The sequence below is a fragment of the Scyliorhinus torazame genome, chromosome 14 (assembly GCF_047496885.1).
Source record: "Scyliorhinus torazame isolate Kashiwa2021f chromosome 14, sScyTor2.1, whole genome shotgun sequence".
Classification (NCBI taxonomy): domain Eukaryota; kingdom Metazoa; phylum Chordata; class Chondrichthyes; order Carcharhiniformes; family Scyliorhinidae; genus Scyliorhinus; species Scyliorhinus torazame.
The window spans coordinates 18295872-18312689 of record NC_092720.1 but is presented as its reverse complement, the minus strand read 5'-3'; the positions used below and the strand labels follow the sequence as shown (position 1 = coordinate 18312689).

Sequence of the window (16818 nt, the reverse complement as noted above, 5' to 3'; positions counted from 1 at the left end):
CAGCACAGGAACAGGCCCTTCGGCCCTCCAAGCCAGCTGCCCGTCTAAACTAAAATCTTTACACTTTTGGGGTCCGTATACCTCTATTCCCATCTTATTCATGTATTTGTCAAGATGCCCCATAAACGTCACTATCACCCTGCTTCCACCACCTCCTCCGGCAGCGAGTTCCAGGCACCCACTACCCTCTGTGTATTAAAAAAAAAAAAACTTACCTCGTACATCTCCTCTAAACCTTGCCCCTCGCACCTTAAACCTATGCCCCCTAGTCATTGACCCCTCTACCCTGGGAAAAAGTCTCTGACTATCCACTCTGTTTATGCCCCTCATAGTTTTGCAGACCCCTATCAGATCGCCTCTCAACCTCCTTGGTTCCAGTGAGAACAAACCAAGTTTATTCAACCTCTCCTCATAGCTAATACCTTCCATACCAGGCAACATCCTGGTAAATCTCTTCCGCACCCTCTCTGAAGCCACCACACCCTTCTGGTAGTGTGGCGACCAGAATTGAACACTATACTCCAAGTGTAGCCTAACTAAGGTTCTATACAGCTGCAACATGACTTGCCAATTCTTATACTCAATGCCCAGGCCAATGAAGGGCAAGCATGCCGTATGCCTTCTTGACTACCTTCTCCACCTGTGTTGCCCCTTTCAGTGATCTGTGGACCTGCAGACCAAGATCTCCTCTGACTGTCAATACTCTTGAGGGTTCTACCATTCACTGTATATTCCCTACCTGTATTAGACCTTCCAAAATGCATTACCTCACATTTGCCCGGATTAAACTCCATCTGCCATCTTGCCGCCCAAGTCTCTAAACGATCTAAATCCTGCTGTAGCCTCTGACAGTCCTCATCACTATCTGCAATTCCACCAACCTTTGTGTCGTCCGCAAACTTACTAATCAGACCAGTTACATTTTCCTCCAAATCATTTATATATACTACGAACAGCAAAGGTCCCAGCACCGATCCCTGCGGAACACCACCAGTCACAGCCCTCCAATCAGAAAAGCACCCTTCCATTGCTACTCTCTGCTTTCTATGACCTAGCCAGTTCTGTACCCATCTTGCCAACTCACCTCTGATCCCGTGTGACTTCATCTTTTGTACCAGTCTGCCATGAGGGACCTTGTCAAAGGCCTTACTGAAGTCCATATAGACACCATCCACTACCCTACCTGCATCAATCATCTTTGTGGCCTCCCCGAAAAACTCTATCAAGTTAGTGAGACACGACCGCCCCTTCACTAAACCGTCTCCTTCTCGCTAATACGACCACTTGCTTCCAAATGGGAGTAGATCCTGTCTCGAAGAATTCTCTCCAGTAATTTCCCTACCACTGACGTAAGGCTCACCAGCCGATAGTTCCCTGGATTATCCTTCCTATCCTTCTTAAACAAAGGAACAACATTGGCTATTCTCCAGTCCTCCAGGACATCACTTGAAGACAGTGAGGATCCAAAGATTTCTGTCAAGGCCTCAGCAATTTCCTCTCTTGCCTCCTTCGTATTGTGGGGTAGATCCCATCAGGCCCTGGGGATTTATTCACCGTAATATTTTAAAGACGCCCAACAGCTCGTCTTTTTGGATCTCAATCTGACCCAGCTATCTACACACCCTCCTCCAGACTAAACATCCACCAATTCCTTCTCTTTGGTGAATACTGATGCAAAGTATTCATTTAGTACCTCGCCCATTTCCTCTGGCTGCACACATAGATTCCCTCCCCTGTCCTTCAGTGGGCCAACCCTTTCCCTGGCTACCCTCTTGCTTTTTATGTACGTGTAAAAAGCCTTGGGATTTTCCTTAACCCCATTTGCCAATGACTTTGCGTGACCCCCTTTAGCCCTCCTGACTCCTTGCTTAAGTTCATTCCGACTTTTCTTATATTCCACACAGGCTTCGTCTGTGCCCAGCCTTGTAGCCCTGACAAATCCCTCCTTTTTCTTTTTGACGAGGCCTACAATATCTCTCGTTATCCAAGGATCCTGAAATTTGCCGTTTTATCCTTCTTCCTCACAGGAACATGCCGGTCCTGAATTCCTTTCAACTGACATTTGAAAGCCTCTCACATGTCAGATGTTGATTTACCCTCAAACATCCACCTCCAATCTATGTTCTTCAGTTCCCGCTTGATCTTGTTATAATTTGCCTTCCCCAAATTTAGCACATTCACCCTATGACCAATCTTATCCTTGTCCACCAGCACTTTAAAACTTACTGAATTGTGGTCACTGTTCCCAAAATGCTCCCCGATTGAAACTTCTACCACCTGGCCGGGCTCATTCCCCAATACCAGGTCCAGTACAGCCCCTTCCCTAGTTGAACTATCTACATATTGTTTTAAGAAGTCCTCCTGGATGTTCCTTACAAACTCTCCTCCGTCCAAACCCCGAGCACTAAGTGAGTCGCAGTCAATATTGGGGAAGTCTCCCATCACAACAACGCTGTTGCTTTTACTCCTTTCCAACATCTGTCTACCTATTTGCTCCTCTATCTCCCACTGGCTGTTGGGAGGCGTGTAGAAAACCCCCAACATTGTGACTGCACCCTTCTTATTCCTGATCTCTACCTATATAGCCTCGCTGACCTCCACCACCGAGGCAACCCCCCAAAAATTGTAGAATGCTATTTGTACATCATATTTTTTAAGCATGGATAAGACACCTTGCTTCAACCCAAGCACCATCCATAAACTCCATCCCTCCCCCAAGCAGCCACCTGAGCCTCACTTTTTGCAACCTTGGCATTCCATCTGATCCCAAGATAAGCTTCTGCCAGATATTCGCTGCATCATCAAGACTGCCTAATTCCACCTCATGTCATTGTCCAACTCTACCCTGCTTCAGTTCATCTGCTGCTAGAATTGTTTTCTTTATTTTGGTTACTTCTAGATTTCCCTTTTCCGTTGTTCTCCTGGCCATTCTCCCATCTTTCACCCTGCATTAAGCATACCCAACATTATGCTGCCTACATTGCACCCAGTTCTGTTAAATGACCTACATTAGCTCCTGATTCAGCAATGCCTCTGTTTTAAAATGGTCTGTCTTCAAAGGTCTCCATTGCCTCGCTTCTCCCTAATTCTATAAACTCTATTCAGCCATCCATTTCTCAAATATCTCTACATTTCCCCATTTCTGATTGCTTGTGCATTCTCAATTTTAACTACTCTACCACTGGTGGTTTTGCCTTCAGCGTCCAAGACCGTATGCTCTGGAATTCCCGGTATAACTCTCAATCCTCCTTAATGTGCTCCTACTTCTTTGATCAAGATTTTGGTCAACTGTCCTTTTATTTTCTCTTCCGCTCTCCACCAAATTTTGTTGTTTTGCTGCTCCTGTGAAGCACCATGGGATTTTTCACTACATTAAATACACTATATAAATGTAAACTGTTGCACAGTAAGACCCCGGAAATAAGCGACTCCCAATGTTCCTTTCCACAATGAGATGTGCAAATAGACACAATGATTTTTTTATTCTCCCCAAATCCAAAACTCTGGGGATTTACACAGTTGTCATCAGGGCTGACTTGCTAGTGAAGGCAACCAAAAAAAAGGACTTTTAAAATTTGGGCAAAGTTAATTATAGGAAGAGACTGGACCTATGAGTGCTGATAGCATTATGAAATGCACAAAGTAACAATTTCAGGCAGTATAATAACTGCTTCCTCAGAATGGCGCACACACGGAGGATCCAGTACGATAAAATCTCCTCCAGCAAGGTAAAATCTCCTCCAGCAAGGTAACAAAGACAACAGCAAACATTTGCTAACACAAGTGCTCCCATAAAGGCATGAACAATATGCATTGTGCAAACTTTGAAGCTCTTCATCGTCTAATTAACACACTAAGAGATAATCAAAATTAGCCATGCAACAGGAGTGTTTTACCCTGAAAAATAATAATTCTATCAAAGTAGCTTACCCCAGGACTAATGTCCATGATTTTTCCAGATAGTTGAAAGCTGTATCCCCTGTTGGGTTTAGTAGATTTTTTTATGGCTGAATCAGAATAATCATTCTGTAACATTCTTTTTCAGAGTCTGCAATATCAAGTTTGGACTGCAAAGTAAGCTGATGAGTTTCGGCGGAAACTGTTAATTTGTCAATGTTGGGAAACGTGTGACCGCGTGTAGAGAGAGGTGGGTACGTGCGAGCGAGAGCTGGGCGTATGTGTATGAGTTTGTGATATGAAGGAGAAAGGGTGAATGTGCATGTAAGAGAGTGAGTGTGCTTCTTTTGGGTGTGTCTGCGTGTGTGTATCTGATTTCAGAATTCAGCTCTCCAGCAGCACTCCTAATATTAAATGAATATGATCAAAAGAAACAGCATCACTTCTCCCGTCAAAAATTACAAAAAGGTAAGATGCATGTATTTGATAAATAAGATAACTTTTTGATTAGAATAAACGTATACATAAAAGAGATAGAAATGCCTTTTGACTGTATACGTTTGTACCTATTGCACAAAACAAATCAATATTTTGTGGTTTAACTCTTCAACATAATAAATATTTCTTATGGGTTCAGTCAGTACTTTTGGGAAGTCAAAAGGGTTCTGTGGCTGGAAACGTTTGTGAAAACCCTGATCTAACTAAATGACACAGCAGGCTTGAAAGTCTGAAAGGCCTACTCCTACAGTTCTAACAGTTAAACTAATATGTTCAACGTGCCAACATAACAAAGTCTATTTAAGTTCATGCTTATTTCATTACAAATTACTTTTCAAGGTCATATTCTGATAAAACCTTTGTACGAAAACAATGGGAGAGATAAGATGGAGACTCTAGCGCTTGCTTGCTGGCACAAAGGTAGGATAAGATGAATGTGAAAGTGCAGAATTGTAGAAGTTGATCGATGAACAGAAATGTGAATCTTAGAACCTTTGGAAAAACAGGATGCACCTGCAAGAGTCTGCATGTTGTGGCATAGGGAGTCCATGGACTATCAATAACCTCAACTTAATCCAATCATATTGGTCAGGACGAACTATGGCCGAATATGGCATGGTAATGGTCTCTCAAGGGGAGGATAATAATAATCTTTATTGTCACAAGTAGGCTTACATAAGAGAAAGGAGCTACGAGATATCATTGGCACACATCTAGAGGAAGACAAGCAGACAACAGACCACAGGAAGAAGAGCAAGACTGTGCCCCAGAGAGTTTGAAAACATGAACCATCAGCGCCGAGTCTCGTTGCAGATCTATTACAGTGTTAAGTATTAACTTTGTATTTCTGTGTGATACTGATTAAACTCTGACTTGATTAAAGAACATGAGTCTGTTCCTTGTAAGTCAGAGACAGTCAAGAATCCGGAGTGAGTTGGTTGGGATATACTCTATCTCACTTGTCATATCCATTGGTCACTGTCTAAAGATATCTTACACCTCGGCCAAGTCCTATTTTCCCAACACTCAAATTACCAGTGTTTCAAGGGGGGATCAAAGAAGGGCTTCAAAGACACTCTGGACCTCTCATTGAAGCATTGGCATTATTGACCATGGGGAGTTTGCTAATGGCGATAATTAGCCCACTAAGCTGCATCATGCTTTGAATCACAACCTCTTAATGATGAGGCAGAGAAGGAAGCAAATTCTACACTCTGAATTCCACTACGTCATGACACATCCTGTCCCATTTATCCAAAGATGTGCAGGTCGAGAATTAATCTGTTGAGTTACATGATGAGCCATGGCAGAAATTCATGAAATTGAAAATGGCTTATTGTCACGAGTAGGCTTCAATGAAGTTACTGTGAAAAGCCCCTAGTCGCCACATTCCAGCGCCTGTTCGGGGAGGCTGGTATGGGAATTGAACCGTGCTGCTGGCCTGCCTTGGTCTGCTTTACAAGCCAGCGATTTAGCCCAGTGAGCTAAACCAGCCCCTAAACCAAAACCGGAGTAGATACCATCCTAGAATCGAGGGACAGCCAACTTTTGCAATTCGCACTTTCACTGTTATTCAAGGCCCATGGAAACATTGAAACTTTTTTCCCATTTTATTTTTACGTGTGGTGCAGTGATAAGGCGTACTTTTTGGCTGGTTCCAACCTTCTCTCTGGTTTGAGTGGTGTTTTAGATCAGGGAAAAAAGAACAAAATTTAAACAAAAAATAACAAGTCTCAAACTTGGTTTGTTCACCCACCCATCCACGGGACTGTGTACAGGGTACTTCTCTCTGCACCTGGGTTTGATCCAAACTCAGAGGAAGCAAGGAATGTTTTTCTTTACAAGTGATAGCTGCAGGAGGTGCAGGAACATAGTCTAACGCATTCTACCATATAGGAGTCTGATGTTGCCACTGGATTAGGTTTATATTCACAAATATTGCTTTCTTATTCTCTCAAAACATAGGCACAATTAGCTGTTTTCTCTACCTAAAATAAATGAAGTTAACAGAAGATGATCCTTCTAAATTAAGGAAACTAAAACCGCAAATATGTGTGTATTTTGCAGCTAGTGAAAGCTACAAACTGCACCCACCAGTGCAGTGTTTCTATTATTATTATTAATTAAACACAGAATTATTTCATTCATTGATCCAACACAACCAACATTTTTTTAAAAATTCCTTAATACTGCCACAAAATGTAAAGATTTGCACCTCACCATGAATTATCAGCTCAGAATCCTTATTTAGCTCATAAAGCCGAAATGCTTCCTCTAACTCCAGCTGGGATGAGACAGTGCAGGGGTCGCCTGTTCAGTAAAGAAGAACACAATTTATATAAGATAAAAGCAAATTACTGCAGATGCTGGAATCTGAAAGAAAAACAGAAAATACTGGACAATCTCAGCAGGTCTGACAACATATGTGGAGAGATAAGAGAGCTAACGTTTCAAGTTTGCATGACTCTTTGTCAAAGCTAGCCTTTACAGAAAAATACTTTTCACTGTACCTTGGTACACGTCACAATAAACAAAATCCAATCCAATTCAGACTCAAAACGTTAGCTCTCTTCTCGCTCCATGGATGCTGTCAGACCTGATGAGATTGTCCAGTATTTTCTATTTTTGCAACACAATTTATATCTTCTAAAAAGTTTAATTCAGTTACATTAACTTCTGAACATCACAGGACTTCAAGTTTAAGATTCCCACATTAAAGCTAAAACTAGCAGGAAACTCATCATAACAAGAGACCCCAGGCTTGGGGTGGGTGGAAGGAAAAATACATACAAACATATGAATTAAGAGGAGAAGGTCATTTGCCCCTTTGAGCCTTCTACCATTCAATAAGGTCTTGGATGTTTGGATTGTGGCCTCAACGTCCCTATCCTCCCTATCCCAAATAACCTTTGATCTCCTTGTTAGTCAAAAATCGATCTATCTCTATCTTAAAAATAATCATTGGCCCTACCTCCACCAATCTCTGGGAAGAGTGTTTTAGGGTCACTACTAACAGGAAAAAAAATCCTCATCTCAGTCTCAAATGGAAGACCCTTATTGTTAAACCGTGTCCCCTAGCTACTTCTGGTCTGTGCCAAAAGTTGCAACATCCTCCCAGTATCCACCCTGTCAAGCCCCCGTCAAAATGTTATATGGTTCATAAGATCACCTCTCGTTCTTCTAAACTCCAGTGAATCCAGACCCAATCTGTCCAAACGTTCCTCATAAGTTAGCCCTGTCATCCAAGGACAATCAAGTGAATCTTCTCTGAACTGATTCTAACGCAATTATGCTCTTTCTTAAGAGGGGACTAAAACTGTACACAATAATCCAGTTGCGATTTTACTCATGCCCTGTACAACTGCTGCAAAATATCCCTACTTTTATATTCTATTCCTCTTGTATTCTATTTCTCGTGCAATAAACAACAACATTCCACTTGCCTTCCTAATCACTTGCTGTAGCTGCATACTAATCTTTTGCGATTCTTGTAACAGGTCATTCAGTTCCCACTTTACTGCTGAGTTCTGCAATCCCTCTCCATTTACAAAATGGGCTGCTTTTTTTATTCCCCCCCCCCCCCAAAGTGGACAAGTTCACATATTCCCACAGTAGACTCTATCAGCCAAATTAATAAAAGCAAATTACTGAAGATGCTGGAATCTGAAACGAAAGAGAAAATGCTGGAAAGTCTCAGCAGGTCTGGCAGCATCTGTAGGGAGAGAAAAGAGCTAACGTTACAAGTCCAATGACTCTTTGTCAAAGCTTTGACAAAGAGTCATTGGACTTGAAACGTTAGCTCTTTTCTCTCACTACAGATGCTGCCAGACCTGCTGAGACTTTCCAGCATGTTCTCTTTCCTATCAGCCAAATTTTTGCCCACTCACTTAACTGATCTACATCAACTTGCATACAGAAAAGGACCTCCTTCACACATCTTCTTTGCTGAGTAGCACAGCACTCCATGTGCTCACCCATTGCGTGTGCCGATGTATTTACATCGTGTATTTATGTATGTCCTATGTTTTTGTTCATGTATGGAATGATCTGTCTGGACTGTACACAGAACAATACTTTTCACTGTACTTCGGTACACGTGACAATAAAACAAATCCAAATCCAAACCCCTTATGTTCTCTTGATAACTTACTTTCCTACCTTTCTTTGCGTCATCAGCAAACTTAATAACCTTACCTTTGGCCCCTTCGTCCAAATTATTAACATTCAGCTCTGATCTCTGGCACTCCACTCGTTATATCTTGCAATCCAAAAATGACCCATTTATGCCTGTTCTGCTTCTTGATAGCATGGTGAGCTAATAGGTTACCCCCAAAACTATGAGCTCCTACTTTGTGTAGTAACCTTTGACTTAGTACCTTGTCAAAAGACAATGCCAGGGCATTCGACACGGTGCACATTTTAGGACAGGGACTCCACTGCAAGTCTAAAACACTTTCAGGAACCTGCATACTAACTTCCAAAAGACAACATTAGCTTTCTGGTGGTAATGCTTTGGTGCAATGGAAATAACATGGTAGCCAAGTTATCAAAGACAGAAAAATTCAGAACTATTGGACAGATGTTTTTGAGGCCCATGTTAACGTCGAGCCTCAAACATAAATATAACAACCATGTGGAGCCCCCATCTCACAGATTCAAAATCTTACCATCAGAAGTAATACTCACTTGCAATGACCACATTTATTAATAATGTCTTATATCAGAAAAACAGGTAGTTTTAAGTAATCTATATTTGTTTTGTTAAATATTAGAAATAAGGTATAGATTTAAGTGGGTTTATTTAGTGTTTTGTGTAGGAAAGGGTACAACTTTATTTAGATTCATGTTAAACAAAAGTGTTTCCATGTATGGGGATTTTTGGTTTCAGTTCAAACGGTGTCTCTGTTGTGCTGAGAGATGGTTTACAATATGCAAAGTAAGCTTTAGATTTACGGTCATGTGTACCAAGGTACATTATTGTTCTGTGTACAGTTCAGGCAGGTCACTCCATACATGAAAACATAGAACATACAATATTTAGATGAGGATACAATATTTAGATGAGGATACATAATGAAAATACATAAACATAGACAGCGGGTGAAGTATATGGTATATAGTACTACAACTGAAGAGACGATGCGTAGAAAGATCAGTTCAGTCCATAAGAGGGCCATTCAGGAGTCTCGCAACAGCAGGGAAGAAGCTGTTTTTGAATCTATTATTATGATAACCTATAATAATCTTGTCACAAGTAGGCATACATTAACAATGCAATGAAGATACTGTGAAAAGCCCCAAGTCGCCACATTCCGACGCCTGTTCGGGTACACGGAGAGAATTCAGAATGTCCAAATTACCTAGCAGCACGTCTTTCGGGACTTGCGGCAGGAAACTGGAGCACCCGGAGGAAACCCACACAGACACAAGGAGAACGTGCAGACTCCGCTCAGACAGTGACCCAAGCCGGATTCGAACCTGGGATCCTGGTGCTGTGAAGCAATAGTGCTAACCACTGTGCTACCCTGCTGCCCGTGTTCTCAAACTTTTTTATCTTTTAATCAATGGAAGAGAGAATAACCTATTTATGGGAGGGGTCTTTGACTGTGCTTCTCGCTTTCCCAAGGCAGTGGGAGGTGTACTGTTAAGTAAGAGGTGGGTGAAAGAATTAGATGTTTTTAGCAACCAGGGTCACTTTTAGGGAAAAAACATTTTTGAATTTTAGTGTTTAACTGATCCAGGCAGTCGGAGCTGGAAACCGCTCTCAGCTCTGCTAGAAGCAGGAAAGCCATACAATGGAATAGTGTGCATGAAAGCAAGCTCCAGAGAATCCAAAGGACAGTTAGTTCCAGAAACTAGAAATTTCCAGGAAGTCTGAAGTTAAAGGAACTGAGGAAACTGCCGTTAGAACAGAGTACTGGTCACTGAAACAGACCTCTTCATTCACCTGAGGAAGGAGCAGCGCTCCGAAAGCTAGTGACATCGAAACAAACCTGTTGGACTTTAACCTGGTGTTGTAAGACTTCGTACTGAAACTAAAGAGAGAGCTGGAAGTGCACACCTAGGTGAAATTGGCTAGAGAAAAGCCATAGATGGGAAGCAACTGTAAGATTTGTGTCCTTTCCAGCTTTTGAAAATAATAGTATTATGTTGGGGACTGAATATTTTAGTTTTGTATAGACGTTTGTACACTGTGGCAGTTCAAGACAAAGGAATGCTGAAATCAGAGTTGGAAAACCTGGAGACAGATCCTTGATAAAAACAGCTGAGAAAAACATTCATTTAAAGAACATTTAAAGCTTCCCTTTTGAGAATGGAATTTAGAAACACTTGTGTGACAATCATCTGGGGGAATTTGAGGAGATACACAGGTGATTGAAATCTATTGGCAGATGCCACTCGATCAAAGTGGGGTGTTATCTTTGCAATCTGTGTACATTTGTGAAATAATTATTTTTTGTTATTAAAAGCTAACTGGCATTCCTGTGACTCTGTTCCTCCATGTTTTCTAAAGAATAAAAGTTAAGAGGCTGGATTCTCCCTCTCTGAGACTAAGTGCTGATACCAAAGCAGAATCCGTGGATTTTTACGACAGTAAAAACAGTGCCGCACCTGGACTGATTCTGCTACCCCTACCTTTGAGGAGCTAGCACCGGTGCCGCGTGGAACAGTCAATTTCACTGATGGTGCGTGATACGCTGGGTCCGTGATCGACATTCGGGAGGCTGACAAAGTGCAGCCGCACAAACACATTACACTCACTGCACACACTTATCCCAGCCAAAAGGTGGCACTGGTTGTGCTGGAGCACACCCATACAACTGATGGGTCGGCTGGAGCCAGAGGGCACCACGGGGGGGGGACCTATATGACCCATGGCACCAGGTTCAAAGCGGTTTGTTACTGCTGTGCGCAGCTGCATAGCCGGCTGCGGCAATGGTGCTCCATGTCCGCCCACCCAGACCCCACAGCACACCTCCTGGCCGCACCCCCACTACTCCCCCCAGCTCTGGCAGAAGCGGAGTTAAACACTCATTTTGTTGTTATTGCCCTTCACGAAGACCTACATGTGCAAGGTTCGATTTTCCGTTTTCATAGGTGAAGACGGCCTGATGTCTACACCTTATATGCGCATTGCCTTCTCCTCCCTTGAACCCAATTCAAGTAAGATCATGAGAACCAAGCAGGCTCCCCTTTCGTATTAAAGGTAAATTAACCTGGAGTAGGTTGCAAAAGGTCAGCTGGCAGGGGTCCCAAAGGGTGGCCAGTTAGTAAAAGTGGGTCCCAGGAAAAAAAGTTTGAAAAACACTGTTCTAGATCCCATTCCTATGTTTGCAATCTTCATCAGGGCCGTGGTCAGGTTTCACATTAATTACTTCAATTTTCTCTCAATGCACTTTTAGTACTCCAGTTAGTGTTTCCAGACAACATGTCTATAGTATATGTTAAACTGTCGCCTGGTGGTAATGTAACATGATGGCCATCATGTTACATCACTGCTACAAATCTAGGAGCATAATCTTCAGTTGGTTGCAGGGAAATTCCACAGACAAGGCTATGGCTTATTTAATCACTTTATTTAGTCTGAAAGTCTACTCTGGCTGTAAAATATTCAGTGGCTCAAAAATTACGTCAAAATGATGGTGAGGTTAATAACTCTCAGTTATTGAAGTGCAAATACGACAGCAACTTCAGGGGAAAGCCGGTGCTTGATTAACAAGGAGTTGCTGTTGGAAATATGCCATTCCACTGGGAGCTGCGTCTTGTTGGCTAGCTCCTATTCAAATGCATCAACCAGCATTAAATTCCTTTTTAATGATGGGTTAAGTGTTAAATCGCTGTTTGTCAACTTCTCTTGTACTGGAAATGAACCAATAGACGAGTGGCGTCACATATATTCAGGTTATTGTCAAAGTTTTAGATAATTTATTAGCAAATTTACTTTTTATTTGTCTTCTTTTCCTCTTTCACCCAATTCGCACTTGCTGGCTCCCTCTCGGTTTCATTTTTAGTGTCTCATTCAACATTGAATTCACCATTCTAACTTTCACTTCCCTGTTCAGACCTTGGGCTGGTCATTTCACAATCCTTCAGTCTGAATGGTTCAAGAAATGCACAGTTGTTTCCCCTGTTCACTCAGTTCCCAGATGTTCTCATAAGGACACGGTGTCATTTCAGTTTCCCACTTCCAGTAACTTGCAACACAAAATATCATGGGAGATCAAATGAGTTATGAGCAAGTCTAACAACGACAGGTGCTATTTGTTGATCAGTTCCAGGAATTTTTCTGACAAAGTTACGCATGTACATTTTAGAAGCTCATCTTCTGGTGATCAATTTTTGCATATTTGTGGAGAAATTGAACAACCAATTACACTTGATAACAGTAGACTTTGGTAAATAATATAATAATCAGGAATTCTTCCTGCAGGTGCTGTTTAAAACAGTTGCCTGCTTTAGAGTGATGTAAAGCCAGCTGAATTGAACTATAATAGCTCAATGTCACTCTTTGATTAGTCAAAACTCAATTCACAATGTCCAAACAATGGTTATCTTAAGTCCACAGGCAAATTAGCACTTTGTGAACAATATTTAATTTATTAGTGCGAACCAGTTTGTTTCATGTCAGTGGTGTCAAACTGAAATGACACTAGCCCAACTCCCCAATGTCAGGCTTGTCAAAAACCAAACAACCAATAAGAACACAACAGAAAAAAGGAGCAGACCATACACCTTTTGAACTAGCTTTGTCATTCTATATAATCATGGCCAAACATTGGTCTTAATTACACTTTGTCGCCTGCTCCTCATATCCCTCAATTCCCTGAGAGCTCAAAGATCTGTCTATCTCAGACATAAATATATTCAATGATGCAACGTCCATAACATTCAGGGGTGGAGAATGTCAAAAAAAATTCACAACTCTCTGACTGAAGAAAATTGTCCTAGTTTCAGTCCTAAACGATCGTCCCTTTTCCTGAGAGCATGCCCCTTGTTGAGATTTTCCATCCTTTTGAAAGTGTCACTGCTGTTCAGCCCCTTCTGAATTTTGCATGCTTTAATGAGGTCACTTCTCAATCGTCTAAACTCTACAGGACAGGCCAATTTGCGCAACCAATGTTGCACAGAATGGAACCCAATCTGTGAACCTTTGTTGACTGGCCTCCAATGCAAGTATATCCTCTCCTTTAAATATGAAGACCAAAACAGCACACAGTATTGCAGGTGGTTTCAACTAAGCCCTGTATAATTATAGCAAGGCTTCTTTAGTCTTGTACTCCAATCTTTGTTCAATACAGACCAAGCCATTTGGCTTCCTAATTGTGTTTGCATGATAATTTTGTGCTCCTTGAAAGAGTATACCCAAATCTCTCTGAAAATCAACAATGACAAGTTTCACCACTTTTTAAAAATATTTTCATCTCTATTCCTACTACCAAAGTGAAGAAACTCATATTTCCCACATTATACTGCATCTGTCACAGCTTGCTTACTTATTCAACCTCTCTTCTTCTCTTTTGCAGAGACAATTTAATAACGCTAAGCAAAGATATATCACAGTGAGAAAGAAAGGCTATTGCTAAAATTTTCCAGTTGTTCCCACCAATGGGATCTTCCAGTCTCACCGATGGCAATCCCCAACTGGCGGGAAAACCCATTGATAGAGGTGGGAGTGGAATGTCCAGCTGCCTTAAAACTTGCCGGGGGGGGGTGGGGGGGGGGGGGGGGGGGAGAGAAGAGAGAATCCCCCTTTGTGAGAAGGATCATCCATGGCTAAATAAGGAAATTATCAACTTGCAAGAAACTGTACAATTTTGTGAACATTAGTGTTAAGCCAGAAATTGGAGAAGTTTAAACCAATAAAAAAATGACAAAAGAATAGAGGAAATAGGAGAGAAAGGAATTATAAGAATGGAAATGAAGCTAGTTAGATATGTAAAAACAGATAGCAAGAGTGTCTAGTTATTTAAAAAGGAAAAGAGTAGGCAGCACGCTGGTGCATTGGTTAGCACAGCTGCCTCACAGCGCTGAGGTCCCAGGTTCGATCCCGGCTCTGGGTCACTGTCTGTGTGGAGTTTGCACATTCTCCCCGTGTTTGCGTGGGTTTGGCCCCCACAACCTAAAGATGTGCAGGCTAGGTGGGTTTACCACACTAAATTGCCCCTCAATTGAAAATAAATAATAATTGGGTACTGTAAATTTTGGGAGAGGGGAAAGGAAAAGAGTAACTAAAGTGAGCATTGATTCTCTAGACAGAGAGAGAGAGAGAGCCTGGAGAATTAATAATCAAAACAATGGCAAAAAGCACTGAACAGTTATTTTGCATCAAAAATGTGCACGTTAGGTAGATTGGCCATACTAAATTGTCCCTTAGTGTCCAAAGACGTGTGAGTTAGATTGCCCCTTAGGTTACGGGTTTGTGGGGATAGGGCAGGGAGTTGACCCTGGTGGATCGTTTATAAACAATCATGTGGTGATTTATAGTTTTGAGAGGGGAAACATGCTTTGGAAAACAGTTTAAAAATAATTTAAATATACGTTGTGACACATGGAGCAGAGACAGATGATGCACTCTTTCCTCTCATTTCAGTCATATAACAGCATACCTAGCAAATCTAAATGCAATCAGGTGGAGTCAACGTGGTTTTGTGATAGGCAAATCAGGTTTAACTAATTTATTAGAGTTCTTTGAGAAAGACCAAGGAAGGCGGATAAAGGGGACATATAGATTTGGGGCACAATCGAATGGCCAGTCTGCGCTCGAAAAGCAGCTCGCTGCGCGAAGCATGGCCGATAAAAGCCAGGGGTTCCCGGGATCTAGCGAGATGGTGTGATATAAATCCTGCCCATTGTGAGCGGGATTAGGCAAATCTGCACATTAAAGCAAGACAGCTAGTCTGCTTTCCGTGAGGGGTGGGATTAATCTCCTTTGTCTCGGAGACCTCGCCAAGTGCTGTTTCGTACTGTCCTCCACGAACTGAGACCAGATGGAATGGTGCTCGTGGGGGTCTCCCAGTGGATTGGAGGGCCCTAGGTGCATGCCCTTTGGGCATGGTAGTAACCTGGCACCGCTGGTACCACTTGGGCACCCTGGCAGTGCCACCTAGGTGCCAGCCTGACACTTCCCCAGTGGCACTGGCATTTTCATGTTCTGGCGATCGGGCAAGGGTGCCCTGTATGAGTGTAATAGTAATCTTGGTAATCTTGATTATTGTCACAAGTAGACTTACATTAATGAAGTTACTGTGAAATGTCCCTAGTTGCCACACTCTGGCGTCTCTTCGGATACACAGAGGGAGAATTCGGATACACAGAGGGAGAATTCAGAATGTCCAATTCACCTAACAGCACGTCTTTCGGGACTTGTGGGAGGAAACCAGAGCTCCCGGAGGAAACCCACCAACCACGTGGAGAACATGCAGACTCTGCACAAAAGTGACCCAAGCGGGAATCGAACCTGGGACCCTGGCGCTGTGACACAACCATGCTAACCACTGTGCCACCTTGGATGTCCCGATTTAAATGGTGTCCCGATCATGCGCTGTAGGAAACGGAGCTATGTGCAGCCGTAGCCCCTTATTTAACACGTGTAGTTTTCTAGCCATGTGTTTCTCGGTGCTGCAAACGCCAGGAAACACACGGCTAAACACACTCAGTGTGGGACTTTGTTCCCATTTACTTAAATCGCGGCCGTGGTCTTCTTGCATTCCCAAAAGGCATTTGATAAAGTGCCACGTTAAAGGTTACTAAGCAAAATACGAGCTCATTCTGTCGGGGATAGCATATTAAAACATAAGAAACAGGAGCAGGCATAAACCACAGAGCCTATCGAGCCTGCTCTGCCATTCAATATAATAATGGCTGAACTGGGGCTTCAATTCCATTTTCTGTCTACACCCCATATCACTTAATTCCGAGACACCAAAAATCTGACTACCGCAGCCTTAAATGCATTGAACAATCCACAATCCTCTGGGGTAGATAATTCAAGAAATTCACAACTCTTTGAAAGAAGAAATCTCCCCATACGATCAGTTCCTTAACCTGAGACTGTGTCCCCCCCGTTTTAGATTGCCCAACCAGTGGAAACAATCTCTCAACACCTACCTTTCCAAACCACTTTAGAAATTTATAGGTTTCAATTAGATCATCTCTATTTCTTCAAAACTCCTGAGAATATATGCACAATTTATTAATCTTCTCATCAGAAGAGGGGGTTGTCCTAGGGACCATTTTATTGAAACTTCACTATACTGCCTCCAATGCAAGTATCTTTTCCTAATGTGGAGACCAAAGCTGCATATAGTGCTTCAGATGCAGTCTCACAAAAAACTTGGAGCAAGACGTCTTTAAACATACTCCAATCCCTTTGCAATAAAGGCCATTTGCCTTACTAATTTGCTTGCTACACCTGCATGCTAA

General features: G+C 42.3%; 1 protein-coding gene across 3 annotated transcripts in view; it reads right to left on the bottom strand.

Moving 5' to 3' along the window:
• prkci (protein kinase C, iota) overlaps positions 1-16818 on the bottom strand; it is a 206624-nt gene that overhangs the window by 89217 nt on the left and 100589 nt on the right. For all 3 annotated transcript variants that reach the window (XR_011934419.1, XR_011934420.1, XM_072473783.1), the window contains exon 3: positions 6616-6705. Coding sequence is in view for 1 of the 3 variants with exons in the window: in XM_072473783.1 (XP_072329884.1) it covers positions 6616-6705 (90 nt within the window). In the remaining 2 variants the exon portion in view is untranslated. The remainder of the gene's footprint in view (positions 1-6615; positions 6706-16818) is intronic.